Consider the following 20,653-nt stretch of genomic DNA (forward strand, 5'->3'; position numbering starts at 1 on the left):
GCCTGGTGGGCTGCCATCTATGGGGTCGCATAGAGTCGGACACGACTGAAGTGACTTAGCAGCAGCAGCAGCAGCAGAAGGGTGTCAGAAGAGAGGGAGAAAATGCTTAACCTCATATGGTTACTATGTTACCTGTTGTTCAGCAAAATGTTAGAACACTTAATATCCCGATGCAGGAAATTCTTTTTGTGACAGTAATCCAATCCTTCCATTAGCTGTTTCATGAATGACTTGATATGGTCCTCAGAAAAGTGCACCAAACCAGATTCCAGAAGTCCCATTAAATCATGGTCCATATATTCAAATACAAGGTAAAAGGCTCCTACATAGGATGAAAGAAAAAATTTAGAAAAGAGAAAAAGGATGCTGAAATAACGATGCCTTAATTTTTATATAATTTTGGAGTTGACCATAAGCTCTCTAGAAAAAGATGTTTAATTCTATATATGAAAAAACTAAAACTCCAGCAATTGAATAACTTGCCCATTTTAATAATAAATAACAAAACTACTATTTGAATTAATCTTCTGACCCACAGTCTGGTGCTCTTTGGACTACTTATATCTTGAAGGGGACAACTCCCCCAGTTAGGTTGTATAACTAGTCTTTTATGATCTAAATCAGCTGGCAAATTACAGACTGCTTAGGGCAAATCCCTTCTGTCTACTGCTGTAAATAAAAGTTTTATTTGTAACACACAACCATGCCCATTTGTTACACACTGTCTGAGACTACTTTTGCAGAAGTCTTTACAGAAGTGCTAACAGCACTCACATAATATGCCAGGGGTGCATTTAGTACAGACTATTAATGAAATTTATAGTATTTAAGAATTGAAAGAAAAATGAATCATCCAATTCAACATCCTACATTTAAAAGTAGGTAAAAGGCTAAGAGAATCCACATTATCTTTACACTTTCAGCATGGTGCATGATAGAGGCAAATTCTGTAACATAAGAAACACTAGACCTTCTATCCAGTCTAAAATTCTTCTCTCAGTAACATAAAGGCATGGATTCTTAGTCTAGAGGGTAGGCTTCAAGGACTCTGAAATAGCATATAACATTTTAAATGTTTTTTTTGAAGAATGAATCCATGAGCTATTTTAAAAGGTCCATGACTGTCAAAAAGTTAACAACCACTGGATTAAAGGTATACCTTAGCTTTAGTTAAGCCCTCCTACAAAAAAAGAAAACTAAAATTGCAAAAGAGGAGTGGATAAAGGATACAAAGGGACAATTCAAGAAAGAGAAAAATAAGCAAAATTCATAGACAAGGGAAAAAACTGGAATGCAATCCAAAATAATGGTATCACTCATACTTCACCTCAGATGACAGTTTTTTAAAAAGATAAATTCAACATTATGGAGGATTGAGTGAGATGGGACTCACTGGTGGGACATAAATTATTACACAATCTACAATTAAATATGAAAATTCCTTTCACCAAATAATTCTATTTCTAGGAAACTATATTAAGAAATAAATCAATATGCAAAGATTTATGCAAAGATGCTCAATGCAGTGCTATTATAATATTTTTTTTAACTGACAACTAATTGCTCAACAAAGACTGATGAAATTAAATTTGGATTCATTTATCTTCACGTACAGTCATTAAAACATGTTAATGATACAGGAAATTGCTTATGACAAGTTATAAAACACTAAATACACCTTGATCTCAGTTATGTTAAAATAAATACAATATCTATGAAGTACCAGAAAGAAATATGCCAAAATATTAATACTATATAGTGATCTTCTATGGGTGGTAGTATACTGGAAGGGAGTGGGAAAGAAGTGATTGCCATTTTCCTTTTCTTATTCATCTATATTTTCATTTCTTCCACATAGGTATGCATCACATCCATTAATTCATTTATTTTTTTGTAATTAAAAAGAAATGTATTTTTTGGCCATTCCGCACAGCATGTTAGTTTCCCTGACCATGGATTGAACCTGTGCCCACTTCAGTGAAAGCATGGAGTTCCAAGGAAGTCCTCAATTATTTTATGATTTTTTTTTTTAAGAAAAAGAATTTGAACAGTATATAGTAAATTACTTATACAGTACAGAATGATACGGATAAAAGCAAGCACCCGTCCAAAAGCAACCAATTAACATTTTCTTATGCATCTTTACTCTATATTATTTTTATAATCAGAAAAGGTTAAAAAACACACCCAGAAATAAACCTAGTATACTTAATTCTATTCCAATCTAACTTTCATAAATTTATCTAAGCAGAATTTCCTTTTCTTTAAAACTACTTCTATCAAACTCAAGAGATACTACTCCCTTAATGCTAATATCTCTGAGGCTCTGTAAAGAAGTCCAACTTAACTTTAACCAATACCCTTCTAATTTTATGTACTTCAATCTTATTTTCTCTTAATATCCCAGGGTATATTCACATATGCCATCTCTTTACAGCTGCCCATTTCCAAACCTTCAGATTTATTTTAACAGAAGTTGGCTGGATGTCATAGATAGACTACAACAATTTTATTGCCCAAAGACAAGTTACAAATCCAGGAAAACCACAATGTGACCTGAAGAAAATTGTTTTAGAAATACCTGCTTTTAAACTGTAAGCACAAAGCTACGTTTAAAAAAAAAAAAAAGATGCATATAAATGAAGGAGGGCTTCCCAGTAGCTCAGCCAGTAAAGAATCCGACTGCAATGCAAGAGACCCCGGTTCTGGGTTGGGAAGATCCCCTGGAGAAGGGCTAGGCTACCCACTCCAGTATTCCTGGGCCTCCCTGGTGGCTTCAGATGGTAAAGAATCTGCCTGCAATGTGGGAGACCTGGATTTAAACCCTGGATTGGGAAGATCCCCTGGAGGAGAGCATGGCAACCCACTCCAGTATTCTTGCCTGGAGAATCCCCATGGATACAGTAGCCTGGCGGGCTATAGTCCATGGGGTGGCAAAGTTGGACATGATTGAGTGGCTAAGCACAGCATAAATGAAGGAAGGATGAAAAAATGAGAATAACTGTCTAATCTGGGTTTTAACTTTCATTACTATTATTACAATTTGTGAAAAACAAAACAGAACAAAAAGAACACTTCAAAATGTTGCTTGGAGGAGAATCTTACATTTTTTTATGTGCTTGCCTTATTAGGTGTTACAGCACTCTAATTGTAATGATTAACAATCATTTCAAAAGTGTAAGAGTACACTGATGAGGATGGACGGACATTTTATAAAATATGCACTGTTCAGCATAAGAGCAATGTATTAACATCTTAATTCTGATATGAATTAAAGCAACTGGACTTGTTTAGTACAACCTGTTAAAAAACACAAACGTGCAAACAAGCTAAGAAAGGGAAATAAAATGTACCAATCTACCATACAGAAACATGATTCTTTGCTAGTACCTTTGTCCTTCTTGAAATCCAGTGCATCCTGCTTATCTGTGACAATTTCCTTCATGTTAACAACACTTCGGTGGATCAGCTGACGAAGGATTTTGATCTCACGAATGGCTGTGATTGGGAAGCCCTCTTTTTCATTGTCCAGTCTCACCTTCTTCAGGGCCACTAGCTCTCCTGTTGCAGCAAATTCAAACAGTTTTATCATAATTAGCATTTTCTGGCCACCATCATGAATCAACCAATATATACTCTTGCTCTGATAAACTTAATGCCTACTTTAATGCTACATGCAAGATATTTTATATTGTTTTTTTTTTAAAAATCCCCAGGTTCCCTTTCTTATCTTTGATTTTTAAATGACTTTAAAATTTTAATCCAATATTCAATTAGGTCTAAAAATTTTGGATTATTAAAATATACCAAAAATTCAACTACTTCATTTTATTTTCAAGGACTAACTCCTTACCAAACAAAGAGCAACTTACAAATTTATTATATTATGCTTTTGGAAAATTTTGGTCTATTTTGTAACTTCTGGAGACCAAATTAGAACTCAAAGTTTACTTTTGCTCAATCCACTTAAAGCAGCAGTACCACTAAATTTTTAACCTTCTGACATCTAGAATATTTTGGCATTATTTACCTGTGTCTTTGTCCTTGGCTTTATATACCTGGCCATAAGTTCCCTCTCCAATAATCCCAATAATGTCAAACTTGTCCACACAGCGTTTTCCCCAGTCACTTTCTGTCTGTCTTCTTTCTCCGTAACGCGGACAACAAATTCTAAAAAAGGCAAAACAAAAAAATAAAACAAACAAAAAAGTTGCTCTAAAAATTTAAGTTTTCTTTTTTTTTTTTTTTCTTGCATCACACAGCTTGTGGAATCTTGTTTCCCAACCAGGGATCAAACCCATGACCTTCAGTGGAAGCTCGGAATACTAACTAACCATGCCAAGGAATTCCCTAAGTGTATTCAAAAAGAACAAAACAGAATTCTTTTATGATGATTTCTCTGATTCCTGGGTCTTTTATCAGTTTCTTTATTAAAAAGGCAGGAATCAAATAATATAAAATAAACAGTAAACAGTCTCTCACAGTAGCTGAGATTTTTCCTTTTTTTTGCCTCAGGAAGACATAAGATCAAATAATAGAATTGCTGCTTACTTTCTAACTTCTTACTAGCTTCCTCAACTATAGAATGGGAAAATAATCCATACATCATAGGGTTACTATAAAAGTAAAATATAAAACTTTGGCAATAATATATGCTCAATAAATGGCAACCGTTTTTCTTACTAAGAGAAGGCAGCTAACAATCAGAAGATCAAACTCAGATTCTACTACATTATGACATGGCAACTCATGTAGTTCAGCAGAAAAAAACCCCGCATCTATTAATTCCTCATTAATATATACATGGTTGATATCCTCTGAATAAAACGATTTTTGTCTTCTTTAATACTCTAAGTAGTATGAACTCAAAAGATACTGTGGGATCAATGTTCATGGTAAACTTGAACTTGGGAAATTATTACTTTTCTAAAAAACATGACAAGGTATCTGGGGATGTAGATGAAAGAATTTTATCTGTGAAAATAAAGGAAGAGCTACATTAGGCCCAATCCTCTATGATCCTAATGGTGTAGGTTGTGGTCCAAAGGTAGGGATGGATCCAGACCAAAACTCACTTTGGTCTCTTTTTGTATGGTTGCTGAGGTGGTGTGATTGCCTTTGGTTCTGGAGAGTCTGGGGGTGATGGATCCCCACCAGGGAGCTCTGGAGGGAGAGGGAGGTCTGTGAGTAGGTGACGTGGTCTTTGCTCCTTCTCTTTCTTCACAGGTTTTGAAGGTAGAGTTTCTTTCGGACTAAACAACAGAGAGGAAAAAAAGAAAAAGATCACAATTACTTAAAGAATGTGCAAATAAAACTCAAAGATTGTAATGTCTGGTTATTAAAAGATTACAAAGGTTTTACTAAAGGGAAAGCCCCTATAATATAACATAAAGAAATGGAGTTTAGTCACAGTTAAAGAGACTTGGATTTTGCAAAAAGAAATCTATAGTATATTAAAAAAAACAAAACTGGGATATTATTTGTAGAAACTTTAATAAACTTTTTAATGTCCTCCTGAAGAGGCTATCTGGATTTTTACTGAGATGAAATAAAATACAGGAAGTTATAACCTTAAATTTGCAAAACACCATGGCAACCTGCGTAGTCACCAAACCTGCTCTAAAGATTTCAATAATGATGGAAAGCCCAACAGTGTAATACTACTATGTTACTAAAGATGTGGAGAGAAACTTGGAAAAAGCAAAGAGTAGTTTAGAGTGTTTTGTAAGAAATACAGCTAAGCTGGAAATCAAAATAAATGAAAAATTCACTGATTTATTCTACTGGTTGGGAATAAAAAGCAATCATATTCAACCACCCAAAATGGATAAATAACCCTCAAACTAAGAATCTAAGAAGAACAAGTCCAAGAGACTATTTCAGAATCATTAAAGCACTGGTGGCTCAAATGGTAATGGTTAAAGAACCTTCCTGCCAATGCTGAAGACACGGGTTCAATCCCTGGGTGGGGAAGATCCCCTGGAGAAGGAAATGGCAACCCATGCCAGTATTCTTGCCTGGGAAATTTCCTGGAAAAAGGAGCCTAATGGGCTACAGTTCATGGGGGTCACAAGAATCAGACACGACAATGACTAAACAACAACAACAACAACAACAACAAAGTACTGGCAGCAGAAAGCCTCTCCAACAAATTATAATAGTCAGTGGGGGAACAAAAGGGATGGCTTTTCTGGAATAGATTAGAAAATTCAATTTTCAGATCTAATTTTTTAACCACCTCTATTTATGAGTAAAAGAAGGATTTTGTGCCATGCATGTCCTCAGAAAAAATAGGCAGCATACTAATTCATGTCTAGAAATAAAACCATGATAGTCTTTTGTATTCCATCACAGTATCAGAAGATTAAAAAGGATCTGAGAATCCTAATCACAGTAGGAACATCTATTTTTTCAGCAAGTGGTTATTAAGAGAAAATTTTCATAAATACTTATATAGAACCATAAATACATCTAAGGGATAATACAGCTATGCCTTGCAACGTATCTTTTTAAAGCATAGTACTACCTTCAGTGTGTGAAATACAATCTCAAAAGCTACTACTTCCTATTATTTTTCATCATTTTAATCTCAAAATTCATACAAAATAACAGAATCTAGTTTGTACCATATTAACCAGAACTGGGGTAGTCAAGGTAGAGCAAAACGATCATCTGAAATTTTCTGTTAAATTACTGATAGTGATGAACACACACCAACTTGCAGTAAGATTTTTCTACCCTGAAACAAAGTCTTAAACAAAAGAGTTACCAGAAAACTCTTGGGTCAGAATGTCTATAGATTTTTTAAATTTCCCCAACTTTTAAGACATTTAGAAAAGAAAATTCCTAGTTTTTCAATTACTGTGCCAAAATACTTTTTATAAACTTCAATTCATGATTCAAAAATAAAGTCTAGCTTGGTTCTGTGTCACTAGAATTAAATTAACTGAATTCTTTCACCATCATTTCATGTAAGTTCATTCTACATTTTACATTTACATCTTATTTTCTCCAAAATTTACTTTATGAGTTCAAATATTATTTGCTATTGTGAAAATGTACATTGCTTCTGAAAAATTGTATTTCAGTCTGTTATTTCAAGAAAGAATGAGTGTTTGATGGGATATGTACTACCAGTTTAGAGCACACAAGTTAAACAGAGGTTAAATTTTGTTTCAACAAATTCCACATGTACCAAAAACCTTGCAATAATGATGCATAAAATAAAAACGATAAAATTGCAATGCTTAGCAATATTATGGTCTTTAGCCTTTAGTGTAGGGTAGTCACTAAAATAAAGCTCTATATAGTTCTGATAACATACGGTAGATGCAGAAAGGGTCTAACATAGTGGAAGAAATATTGTCGGAGAAGGCGATGGCAACCCACTCCAGTGTTCTTGCCTAGAGAATCTCAGGGACGGCGGAGCCTGGTGGGCTGCCGTCTCTGGGGTCACACAGAGTCGGACACAACTGAAGCGACTTAGCAGCAGCAGCAGCAAGTCATTACTTGAAGATTCAGTACCAGAAAGAACAGATTCACCCTATCAATATCAGTATTTCCTGCTTCTCCATTTATACCAGCAGATGGGTTCACTCATGGAGACAAGGTTGCATTAATGCCTGTGTATGCTGCTGCTACTGCTAAGTCACTTCAGTCGTGTCCGACTCTGTGCGACCTCATAGACAGCAGCCCACCAGGCTCCCCCGTCCCTGGGATTCTCCAGGCAAGAACACCGGAGTGGGTTGCCATTTCCTTCTCCAATGCATGAAAGTGAAAAGTGAAAGTGAAGTCGCTCAGTCGTGTCCGACTCTTGGCGAGCCCATGGATTGCAGCCCACCAGGCTCCTCTGTCCATGGGATTTTCCAGGCAAGAGTACTGGAGTGGGGTGCCATTGCCTTCTCCAATGCCTGTGTATAATTTTTTTTAAAAAGTTGTCAAATCCCAGCGTGCTCAAATTTTAGAATATGGATCATCTCTTGGAATTTATGATGCTGAATTTATTCTGTAGGTACAATGTAAACGCCTCTGAAAAGTCTTTACTGTTAATAAAAAAAAAATGAATTTACATATGAACTCTACAAAAAGAAAATTAACTTTATTTTGGGCCATATCACACAGCTTGTAGGTTCTCAATTCCCTGACCAGGGATGGAACTTGGGCCCACAGCAGTGGAAGCTTGGAGTCCTAACCATTGAAAAGTCAGGGAATTCCCCAAAATTAATTTTTATAATTTTCAAAATTTAAAATAAACTACTTTAAATATCCCCATCCCTGATGGCTCAGTGACTAAAGAATCTGCCGGCAATGCAGCAGACAGAGGAGTCATGGGTTTGATCCCTGGGTTGGGAAGATCCCCTGGAGGAAGAAATGGCAACACACTCTATTCTTGCTTGGGAAATCCCATGGATAGAGACTGGGTGATTAAACATGCACTTTAAATATGGCCATTTATCTCATTTCTCTTAAAGAAGGTTGTTTAAAAAGTGATTTATTTTTATAAACTTCTATTAAAATTTGAATGAACACATTAAAAACATTCTATTAGCAGTCTAATAGAATAGAAATAGAAAACAAGCATTCTATTAGCAAAATCCTAAATTCAAACCTGAACGTTTAATAGGTCTTTTATACAAGAGTTCAGTACTTTAAAAATACAGCCTTTAAGAATCCTGTAGACTCAGACATAGCTGTTCATGGGGATATGCTTCTTTTAAGGAGATCATCCATAGACATGTGGCTAAACTGCTTCAGTTGTGTCCAACTCTGTGCGACCCTATGGACTGTAACTCCCCCCTCCTCCAGGCTCTGTCCGTGGCTCTGTCTATGGGATTCTCCAGGCAAGAATACTGGAGTGGGTATTATTCTTATTTATTCTTTATTCAAGTCTGATAAAACTCCAGATGAACCAGGCTATCCAAAAAATAGAGAAGAAAACAACATTTTGAAAACCCTCTATGGTTAACTGAAAATTTAAAGAAGAGTATACAGATGATTGGACTTCCCAGGTGGCTCAGTGGTAAAGAACCTGCCTGCCAATGCAGGAGACATAAGAGATGCAGGTTTGATCACTGGGTCAGGAAGATCCCCTGGAGGAGGGCATGGCAACCCACTCCAGTATTCTTGCCTGGAGAATCCCATGGACAGAGCCTGGAGGAGGGGGGAGTTACAGTCCACAGGGTCGCACAGAGTTGGACACAGCTGAAGCAATTTAGCCACATGCATATGGATGATCTCCTTAAAAGAAGCATATCCCCATGAACAGCTGTGTCTGTGCAGAATGCATTATATCAAAGTGGATGTTTGGAAGCCTTTGCTTCTAGAAATCAAGAATTGTAAACTGTGAATCAGAAAGGTTTTTGCAAATATCATTAATTAAAATTCACTCTTCTATTATACTTCTGCTCAATGTACATACTATATACACACACACATACACACGCACACACACACATTTGAAAGAGAGATTAATTCTTTTCCCAGAAGGACAAATCCTCTAATACAAGCTTTATATCATCCAGGTGACAAATAATTTCTTAACTACATGCCCAATTTCATTTCATACAAACCCTGACCCTGGTTCCTTCAGCAGTTTTACTTATTCAAATAATCAATATTTAACGACTACATTCTATGTTTTATGTTTAAAGTACTATAGGCAATAAAAGGAGAAGGCAATGGCACCCTACTCTAGTACTCTTGCCTGGAAAAATCCCATGGACAGAGGAGCCTGGTAGGCTGCAGTCCATGGGACCGCTGAGAGTCGGACACGACTGAGCAACTTCTCTTTCACTGTTCACTTTCATGCACTGGAGAAGGGGGAGCCTGGTAGGCTGCCGTCTATGGGGTCGCACAGAGTCGGACATGACTGAAGGAACCTAGGAGCAGCAGCAGCAGGCAATAAAAAGATGTATAAGTCACATTCTCAACATTTAAGCTCCTGCAGTCTCCTATGAAATAAAGTACAGAGGAACAGAAGTTCCATTCACAACTTTCAGATTTCTTCCTAAAAAGTCTTCTTACATAAAATTATTTTTTCGGGACTTCCCTGGCGGTTCAATGGTTAAGATTCAGCACTTCCTATGCAGGGGGCACAAGTTTGATCCCTGGTTGAGTAACTAGGGTCCCAAATCCCACACAGCCAAAAAAAACTTTTTTTAAATTAATAAACAAACGTTTTTCATGTGAAAGGTGCAGCTGTACATGGAAAGGGTGCACCAAATAAGTAAATGAAGACAAAAACAGAAAAGCCATCTTGAATTTTAAGTTAGTACATAGTGAAAAAATAAAATTGATATTGGAAAAAATCTTCACTTCCATTTTTCTACCTTTAATAAGGACTATTAAATGAAACAGTTATACTTTTGGAATCAGAATATGTAACAAAAATAATTTTTCTCACTTCTCTCATGAGTGTTCTTAAAGACAGCTACACATACTCAAATAATCACTGAATGATCTTACTTTACCCTTCATTTACAATCTGAAAGACAGAAATCTCTATGTGCCTTCTATCAAAATTGTTCCACCTCTGTAAATCTGCACTCTACCGTGACTCATGGTAGATAGGTTCAATGTCTACTTGGTTAGTTAGCCAAGTAAATATTTCAAAAGGAAGATTCCTAGCCACACTGATATGATACTAGCCACTATGTAAACTAATATTTCCAAGGTTACCGTGGAAAGATAGTGGCCTAGGTTCCCTCTGGATGACTTCTTTTTCAACAAAACTACAAAAATATATATTTTGTATCTATGATAAGTATATTGTGTACCTCAAACAAATTTTTCTACATAAATTTCAGGTTCTTTTCTTCTCCTTTGTAGTTCTCAGGATGTGGCAGAATTCATTAATACCTATTAATATTAGAAAGAGCATGTGGAATTTTTCTTTAAAATCTTATTTACCACTATATATAGTAATGGAGCCATTCATTTAAATAGTCTCTTTTCCCATCATTTATTGCACTTGCACCTTCTAAAAAAGCAGAGAGAGTAGTCTGAAAAAATATAGACCTAAAGGGCTGAAATGTATCACTATTTAAACTACTGCTATCACCTGGAGAGTAATGGAAGCTTGGGAATTAGAAGGCAATGGCACCCCACTCCAGTACTCTTGCCTGGACACAGGCGGAGGAGCCTGGTAGGCTGCAGTCCATGGGGTCGCTAAGAGTCGGACACGACTTCACTTTCACTTTTCACTTTCATGCATTGGAGAAGGAAATGGCAACCCACTCCAGTGTTCTTGCCTTGAGAATCCCAGGGACGGGGGAGCCTGGTGGGCTGCCGTCTATGGGGTCGCACAGAGTCGGACACGACTGAAGCGACTTAGCAGCAGCAGCAGCAGCACGACTGATAATATTTATTTCTGTGCTTACGATGAAAACTTGTTGTATTAAGTGAAACTCATATTCTCTATAACAAGAGGGCAGAACCTCCATAGAAAAACAATAACCCGAAGACTGCCATGGTATATGTCACTGCTAAATCAAGTTTGTTTGGTTGTACTTGCCTAGCTAGGTCCGCCAAGAAATTAAACAAATATATTTCCCTAATGCCTTCCATGAAATCAGATTCATGCTTCAAATCATTTCAGGTCTCAACAGTCAGAGGATTCATTAAAATGAGAGCTCTTCTTATCACCACACTGTGAATTTATATTCTAATTAGCAAAGACTCTACATATTGTTCTTTTGCTTCTTAAGGATAATTTTTTTAAAGGATCAAGATGAAAAAAAGTCAATATAAAAGACATTTTTGGGACCACTTAGGATATTAATATTATTATTATTGATATGCTACTGATATTATTCAATAAATGAATGTTTTTTAGGGTGATAAAGGTATTGTGATTATACAGGAAAGTGTTCTTGTTAGGAGAGACATGCTAAACTATTCAAAAATGTCATAATATCTATAGTTTAAAAAAATATGGCAAAAAATTAACAACTGGTCAATCTAGCTGAAGGGCATACAGTTGTTTATTTTTCTGCAGCTATGTAATACTGAAATTTTCAACATAAAAATTTAAGGAGAAAAACATAATTTTTAAAACTTTAAATCAAAATTATTGATAAATACTCTTGTGAGAAAAAGGATACCTCAAACTGTAATTCTCTTTTCCTAATCATGTCATACATAAGGACTTTTTCCACTGAAAACCAAACATCACAGGCATTTCCTATTCATGAAAGCATTATAAACAGACATGCATCAGAAGAATTTTGACAAAGTCTTGAGAACAAAAACTACATTACACTTAGATCAGGGTTAAAATTTCCCAATTAACTACAGGACTTACCTATCCATGTCATCATCTCCCAGTAATAAGGGTGGGAGGGGCAGAGGAGGCAACGTTGAAGTTTTTAGGTGTGGAATAGCAGCTGTTACAGATACTTGAGTCTTCACAGAAACCTGTACAGGGGGCTGAGAATTTGCCTGAGAGGACAGAGTAGATGTCCTTGGATGAACAGAGGGGGGCAAAGTTGAAGTACTTGAAGAAAGAACCTGACTAAATGTTGGCTGGGGAGGAGGCAGAGGTGGCTGCTGTGGAATAGCTGGCAGTGGAGGCAAAGGTGGCAAGGGGGGTGTCTGTGGTGGAGGGGTAGTAGTTGGTAAAGGAGGTGGAGAAGTAACTGTGGGAAGAGGTGGAAAGGTCTCCTTTTCAGATGTCTCTGTCTCTTTTGGAGTAACAATCTCCTCTTTCAGTGCTACAGGTTTAGAGTCTCTTGTTCCCTGTACTTTCGTATCTTTAAGAACAGGCTGCTTCTCAGAGTTCTCATCCAACTTCACTTTCCCTGTATCTAAAGAATTTTTGACCTCTGTGTTAAGATGTGTTACATTCACCAGTTCAGTATCTGGGGCAGATTTTTCCAATTTTACACCTCTGGGTAACTTTTTAGGCTCCAAGCCTGAATCCTTAGCCTCCACTGAACTGTTCTCTTTTCTAGGCAAAAATATAGGTGAACCCTTGGATTCCTTCCCATCCATTTTAGCTGCTGCAGCAGCTGCTGCTCTTTCCTTCTTTTTCCTACTGAGTTCAGCTCCCAAGCTGGAGTTCAATGGAAGCCTGACAGGTGAGATACTGGAATGTCGACTGCGTGACCCGGATCTCTTCTTTTTACTATGAGAAGATGAGTGTCTTGAATATGCAGGACTTCTACTTCTAGACTTCATTGATTTTCTACTGGAAAAAGAAAAAAAAAAAATTAAATGGATAGACTACAGCAATATGGAAGAAAAAAGATTAGTTAAACTATGAAGAACTATAACTAAAAAAACCCAGTTTGAGTACTTAGCAATCTTAAAAATATATTGTTGTTGTTGTTCAGTTGCTCAGTCCTGTCTGACTCTTTGTGACCCCATGGACTGCAGCACACCAGGCTTCCTTGTCCTTCACTATCTCCCGGAGTTTGCTCAAATTCATGTTCATTGAGTCGGTGACGCTATCTAACCATCTCATCCTCTGCCACCCTCTTCTCCTCCTGCCCTCAATTCTCCCCAGCATCAGAGCCTTTTCCAAGGAGCTGGCTCTTCGCATTAGGTGGCCAAAGTATTAGAGTTTCAGCTTTAGCATCAGTCCTTCCTATGAATATTCAGGGTTGATTTCTTTTAGGATTGACTGGTTTAATTGCCTTGCAGTCCATGGCACCCACTCTCAAGAGTCTTCTCCAGCACCACAATTCGAAAGCATCAATTCTTTGGCACTCAGCCTTCTTTATGGTCCAACTCTCACATCCATACATGACTAATGGGAAAACCATACCTTCGACTATACAGACCTTTGTCGGCAAAGTGATGTCTTTGTTTTTAATATGTTGTCTAAGTTTGTCATAGCTTTCCTTCCAAGGAGCATGTGTCTTTTAATTTCACGGCTGCAGTCACCGTTTCCGAAGTGATTTTGGAGCCCAAGAAAATAAAATCTGTCACTGCTTCCATTTTTTTCCCCTTTTATTTGCCATGAAGTGATGGGACTGGATGGTACCATCAAATAATAATAATAATAATGTATCAATATTGGTTCATTAATTATAACAAATATAAGATATTAATATTAGGGGAAACTGAGTTTGAGGATATGAAAGAATTCTTTGTACTAGCTTCAGAATTTTTCTATAAATTTAAAAATGTTCTTTACTCTAAAAAATGGATTGGAAGGAAATAATCCTTCATGGTAACATATTTCAGTCATATAATCTAAAAATTATCCACTACTTATTCAACTGAAAAAAGATGGATGGATACTTTTTCCCATGTTAGAAAATATCCATATTCATGATTACTTTTAGAATTTTGGTTTAAATATCTGATAAAGTGAAAACATGATTTTTAAAAGTCATACTTAATGCTAAACGTAGTAACTAGCACATTTTACCAAAACCTAAAATTTTAAACTAGAGAGCTATCTAATTGAGAAATCCCAGGAAAAGATTTTGTTCCTGAATCCTCAGTTTATAATTAAGTTGTGCCTATACTAAACAAACTCCCAAGATGCAAGCCTTAGGATTTACAAACTACATAAACTGGAGAAACTGTCTTGACAAAATAATTTATGATGTTCTTAAAACTATGATGACTTCTAGTACTTTCAAATATAAAATGATTTCCAATAAACATTTTAGAAGTTCATAAAGCAAGGTATTATTGCATGCTCAACTTATTTTCTCCATTATTAAGAAAGGATTGGAAAGTAAAATCTGGGAATCTAAAAGGCAGATTATTCTAAATTAAAATCCAAGCCCCTCTTAATTCTTTTTGCTTTTTAATAAAGTCAAATGTACTACCGGCCTTCTCAGGTAGTGCTAGTGGTAAAGAACTTGCCTGCCAATGCAGGAGACATAAGAGACACAGGTTCGACCCTTGGGTCAGGAAGATCCCCTGGAGGAGGGCGTGGCAACCCACTCCAGTATTCTTGCCAGGAGAATCCCCATGGACAGAGGAGCCTGGCAGGCTAAAATCCATGGGGTCACAAAGAGTCAGACACAACTGAAGGAACTTAGCAGGCACACAATGTATCAAGTATGACTGGACAAAACATAATTTGCCCAATAGTCTAAAACAAATTGTTCCCATTTCAGATCTTCAATATCTCCCTTTTATGGTTGATCATTGGTAAGACTGATGTGATTCAAAATGTTTCAAAACAAACAGCATATACATGGTAGGGGAAACAACTCACATGATGTTAGTCATGATCTTATACCCATAATGCCTTTTGGAAATTTTCTTCCAAAAGTTAATTAACATATAAAATAATCACTGGAATCAAACAACAACATTTGTATGAACATGAGGATACAAGACAATGAAACTAGTTAAATAGATTTACTAAATACTCAGTTACTCTTAAGAAAACTAATACATCTGTAAATAAAGTGGCTAAAACAAGAGGCTTTCTCTAAATTACAGACTGGGTTGAAACTAACATTATCTTAGGAAAACACTAAGTAATGTCAGAAACATGCTCTACAACCCACTGTTTCTTTAATCTTTCAGCATGACTAAATCTTCCTAAAGAACTCTGCTACAAATCCTTTAACTTCTGAACAGAATCTTATTTGTAATAGGACATTTGGATGGCTCTAAGTTACATAATTGTTAAAGTTGAGGTCCAGATCCACTCTTTAAGGGAAAAAGGGGGTAAAAAGGGGAAAACAAATAGGTAAATTGTCTTCAAAGAGTGAACAAAACGGTCTTCAATAACAAATGTATTTTTTCCCTGAAAAAAGTTAGGTTCCACCCATTTGAAATGAAATTGCTACTATTAATCACTACTAATTTGGTGGATGTAAAGATCTTCAAAGTTTCTCTCAAAGCATTTTCAGTCTTTAAAAATGATATCGCTTGTTTAATTCTGACTGTCTCTCTCAAGGCAAAAAAAAAATAAATAAATAATAACCCAGAAGACTATAAAAGGGATCTGTATGTTCCCTACCCTAAGAAATTGAATGAGGAAAAATATGTACATATGCACATATCGCACACCTACAAACATGTAATGCTCTTTACTAGCCAACTAAAAATGTGCGTGTGACTCCAGGATTATTATTTAGTGTTTATATTTGTGTCCTATAGGATCATGTTGTGTTTTCAATTCTTTCTTGATTTATTTTTACCATTACTGCACTAATTTCAACTAAGTGAGTATAAGCTTTGTGCAGTGGCAGTATCGTAGCCAATGAGGTTTATCTGAGGCGTGATTATTGCTAATTGAAAACTTTTCTCAACTAAGTGAGTATAGGAAGAGAGAACTTGAGATTTGAACCCAAAAGGAATTATTGCAAAAGCAGCTTGTTTTTACTGAAACTTGTTTTAGCCTCAATGCAATTCTAAAATATTCTGAGACTATTTCTTAGGCATCCTTAAAAAAACCTAAGCAATTTTAGAAATAGTACACTTAAGACATCTACTTCACTGTATATAAATTGACTTCTCATTCCTCCAGAAAAAAAAAGTGAACTCTAGCTAACGGTGTACATGCTAAAGTGTTTATAGTGAAGTATACTGATGTACGCAACTTACTTTGAGATGAATCAAAACAAATGAAGATGGCTTGATGAAGAGATGGATAGAAATGATAAAATGTATATCAAGTATTAACTGTAGAATCTAGGTGGTACGTATTTGAGTCCTGACTACAATAATAAAATGGAGGGGGAAAGCCTAAGGAACTTCATACTCTGATAGCTAGGAACTCTTTTAACTTGATGAATTCAAACTAGTTTATGAATAATTATAACTTTAAGTCAGCAAAAATTACTCACATTTACATATAAAAGACATGGCATGGATTTTTTTCTAATTTCTCTACTAGTTTTCAACATTTTTCTCACTCACTGATAAAATTTACTGAGCAGGCACTGTACCTGGCTATGCACTCATATTTACTAATTAAACCTCACAACTCTAGAACTAGGTAGTTATTACTCTCATTTCACACACAGAGAAATTAAATTATATGCCAAAGGATACAAAACAAGATTAGGATTCCACTCAGACGTGACTCCTAAACTCAAGTTCTCATTTTGTGGAAAATGGTAAGACTACAAAGAGGGAGGTACATACACCTCATCACTTAGGAACAAGAACAGTTTTCTGTAGACAATTCACTCCAACAATTAAATTTTAAACTAACATGGCTTTATCACCAAAAATATCACAGTGAAGATACTATTAGCATTTTTTAAAAGAAAGATTCTGAAAACTGCTGTGGTCATAAGATAGTCAATGGTGATGCTTGTAAAGAAAATCACAGTATCCTTGGAACCCATTTCTGCCAGGTTATACCATAAAAGGGAAGAGCTCAGCTTAATTCCCATTAGAAACATCAAAGATGGGAGTGTTTTGTAAGTTACCAAAAAACTATCTTTAAAGAAATAAACTTACAGGTTTGGAGACACAGTGGACAAGGCAAATGGTAGATGACCTAGGAAAACAGCCTCAAATAACACAAATGAAATCTCCAATCAGGTCCAATAAAGCCTAAAGCACTAATTCCAAAGTGAATTTTGAAAAGTTAAGACAAAGCAACCGAAATAACTGGATAAACTCTGGGAGCCAGTATCAACTCCATGCATTCGGTAAGCAGAAGCCTATGATTTTTCTCACATAGGAGCTTACAGCCGAAGGTCCCAAGCACTGGAAGTACCTACCTTTATTTAGCAGCTTTAGACATGTGAACTCTCCTCTTCAATTCTGGGTTAAGGGGAGACCAGTCTCACCTACATTATGACTAGCCAACAGCAAAGTGTTCTAGACAATGCCAAACACTGGGGGCTTCCACAAAATGTTAACAGGTCTAATCCCCAGTTCCTCATAAGCCACAGTAGGAAAGAACGGACTGTTAGACAAATAGCTCACCTGGGAAGTGGACTCCGGCTCAGAGAGCGCTTGCTCAGAAAAGGGCTGCTGGACCGCCTTCGACCGTAGGGACTGGGTGATCTCCCACTGTAAGAGCCACTCCTTTCATAGCTGGAAGAACGTCGCCGGCTATAGGGACTCACAGACCTCTGTCGTCTACTGTAGGGACTGGGTGACCGAGTGCTGGACTGGTAGGCGGAAGGCTCCTTGTAAGGCGGGCTGATTGACTGCCTTCTAGAGGTACTTCCCGGACTCTTCTTGTAGGAGTCGTAATTGCTAGAGGTGTGAGATCTCGGGGGACTAAGGTCATAATCTTGGCCGTAAGACGCTCCGGAGGGGCTATCATCTTGCTTGGGACTGTCGGACCACTTCCGGTGGGGACTCCTGGATCTCCGTTTAGGGCTGTCCACGGTTTTGTAACTTTTGGGTGTTTCCCTTTTCCGATGACTTTTACTTCGGTCTTTGTGTCCCGACTTCAACTCACGTTCTTTCCGGGTCTTCTCCTTATGGAGTTTGGATGACCTGGATTCCTTGTTGCTGCTTTTCGAGATCTGAGCCTTCCCATGGTCATCATTCTCCTCATTTGAACGCTTTGAACTTCCTGATATCCGGTCCTTCGTCGAGCCCGACTTGCTGGAGGCTTCCAGGTTTTTTTCTTTCTCTGTCTGTTTAGTTTTTAATAAGTCGCGAGTACGTCGGTGCTGGTGGTGACGGTGTTTATGGAGGCGGTCACTGCGATCAGTCCCGCGACGTTCATCATTTTCCCTCCGGTCCAGTTTGAAAGGCAGGTCGTCAGAAAAGGTATCGGAATCAGAGCTAATGTCATCATATTCCACCAAAGGTTTGATAACTGTGCCCAAAGGTGCTGCTTCGGGTGTCACCAATCCCATGTCTTTGGAGTGCTTGGACTTATGCCGCTTGTGCTTCGACCCCAAGCGGTGACGCTCTCTGCTGTTGGAGCTGCCACCTCCCGATGACGGCTGCAAAGTTCCAGAAGCTCCCCCACTCCCGTCCTTCTTGCCCCCATGTCTCTCTGGATTGGGCATTCCCTTCCCCCTGGCCTCAAAAAGGGGAAAAAGTTCCCCAGCACTCCAAAAAGTAACCCCCACCCTCCCCCCCAGCCCCACGCCTACCAAAGCGCCCCTACAAGGGGGTGGGGAGGGAAGGGACGGTAGTCCAGGCTCCTCCTCCCTCCCGTCTCCTCAGCACCCTCCTACATGAGGTGGGGGTGAAGGAGCCAGGGAAGAAATGAGAGTTCCTCAGCAGTGGAGTTGCGAGACAACGAGTAGCTGCTCGAATCTGTTTCTCCTCCTCCCCACGCCGAGCCAATCCTCAGGCCCAGACGCCGGGGAGGTCGAAGAAGTAGGAAGCCGACGGCTCGGTGCTGTGTGGCCGACTCTGGCTCTGGGGCCCTGTGAGGACTACGCGGGCCCTTCCCCTACCCGGTAGCCCGGCTCGGGGCGGCTTCCTGTCGCTGGGGTCCCGCGGCTTAGGTGCCTCACGCCCCCTTTGTCCCTCGCTCCTGAGGGAGCCTCTTTTCTAGCTTCCGCCTCACCTAAGTACCTCACACACTCAGCCCCTCACACAGACTCACAGTCACACACTAGGTTAAACCGAAACGGCACTAGGAGGAAGGCGGGGGGAGGGGGTAATCCCAAGAAATACCGCGAGAATCTTCAGTAATCTCGCGGTATTTCGTGCTTCCCTTTCACCTCTCGCCGCTGCTAGCTCAAACAACGCGAGAGCAGGTCTCCAGCCAGAGGAGCATTCCGCCAGATTCTCGCGATAAGAATCGGGCTCGCCATTTGAGCAAAACTTTATTAAAACGAACCAGGGAGAATTTTTTAATTTGAAACTTTATTGATAACTCATTGAACAAATACATAATCCGCTTCGGCGCAAACTAATTTTCGTGTGTGTCCGGTTCTTTGCGACCTCTTGGACTATATCCGGCCTCTGTCTTGGGATTCTCCAGGCGAGAATACTGGAGCGGGTTGCCATTCCGTTCTCCAGGAGATGTTCCCCACCCAGGGATCGAACCCGGGTCTCATGCATTGCAGGTGTATCTTTAACGTCTGCACCACCAGGGAAGCCCCAATTTTTGCATACTCTGTACAACTTAAGTATCAGCATGTTAATATTGTCAACTGGATAAAGGGCGAATGTGGTGCTATTTCAACCCAAGTCCGTAAGTATTAACAATTCTTCCAACTTGTGTAGCCTATACAGCTACGTGCTAAATTATTACTGACTCTCACTGTACCCTGCAAAACACGATTTGCCTCATCCCTGTTTTAAAGATAAGGAAACCAGACTCAGATGCTCTCACTGCCAGGATCCCCGGTTCTATCAGTGGTGGAGGAACTAGGATCCCACAAGCCATGCATCTAAGGCAAAGAAAAAGGAAGACCTAACAACTTTTTAATCATCTGTGGAAGTAAAATTAATACTGTCAAGAAAAAAGAAAAAAAAAGTATGCAATTTAGTACTTGAACGCAGGTGTGGTGACTTACTCATTGCTGCAAAAGGGCCTGGATGTGAAGGTCTCCACCAGTGTCTTAACATTGATGGCAGATGGCAGGAAATTTAATGAGTCAATTAGACAAAGTGACTGGTCAGCTTTATTAAACATTGGCATGAGTTCAGCAAAATTACTCTGATCTTTTTTTTTTAATGAGATCAAGTATTTGACCTAGGACGCACCCACAACAAAATGGAAAAGTGGAGATGACAGAAGTAATTGTGATGTGTCAAATAAAACCTTGAAGAATAAAATTCATCATCCAAATTAATC

The 20,653-nt window shown here is 38.2% G+C and overlaps 1 protein-coding gene and 1 non-coding gene across 7 annotated transcripts in view; one reads left to right on the plus strand and one right to left on the minus strand.

Annotated features, from left to right (window-relative positions):
* CDK12 (cyclin dependent kinase 12) overlaps nt 1-19,672 on the minus strand; it is a 65,251-nt gene extending 45,579 nt beyond the window's left edge. For 5 of the 6 annotated variants that reach the window (XR_005721822.1, XR_005721823.1, XM_040245494.1 and 2 more), the window contains exons 1-6: nt 17,860-18,905; nt 12,302-13,186; nt 5,076-5,252; nt 4,031-4,170; nt 3,391-3,561; nt 133-322 (exon numbers count right to left, since the gene is read on the minus strand). Coding sequence is in view for 4 of the 6 variants with exons in the window: in XM_040245494.1 (XP_040101428.1) it covers nt 133-322; nt 3,391-3,561; nt 4,031-4,170; nt 5,076-5,252; nt 12,302-13,186; nt 17,860-18,905 (2,609 nt within the window). In the remaining 2 variants the exon portion in view is untranslated. Of the gene's footprint in view, nt 1-132; nt 323-3,390; nt 3,562-4,030; nt 4,171-5,075; nt 5,253-12,301; nt 13,187-17,859 lie in introns of all 6 variants that reach the window. The other variant, XM_040245491.1, reaches the window with a different exon arrangement.
* LOC120867507 lies at nt 16,149-16,295 on the plus strand. Its single transcript, XR_005721929.1, has one exon. It is a non-coding gene; the product is annotated as a U4 spliceosomal RNA (small nuclear RNA).
* Nucleotides 19,673-20,653: the final 981 nt, after the last annotated feature.

The sequence above is a fragment of the Oryx dammah genome, unplaced genomic scaffold, assembly GCF_014754425.2.
Source record: "Oryx dammah isolate SB20612 unplaced genomic scaffold, SCBI_Odam_1.1 HiC_scaffold_8, whole genome shotgun sequence".
In the NCBI taxonomy this organism is placed as follows: Eukaryota; Metazoa; Chordata; class Mammalia; order Artiodactyla; family Bovidae; genus Oryx; species Oryx dammah.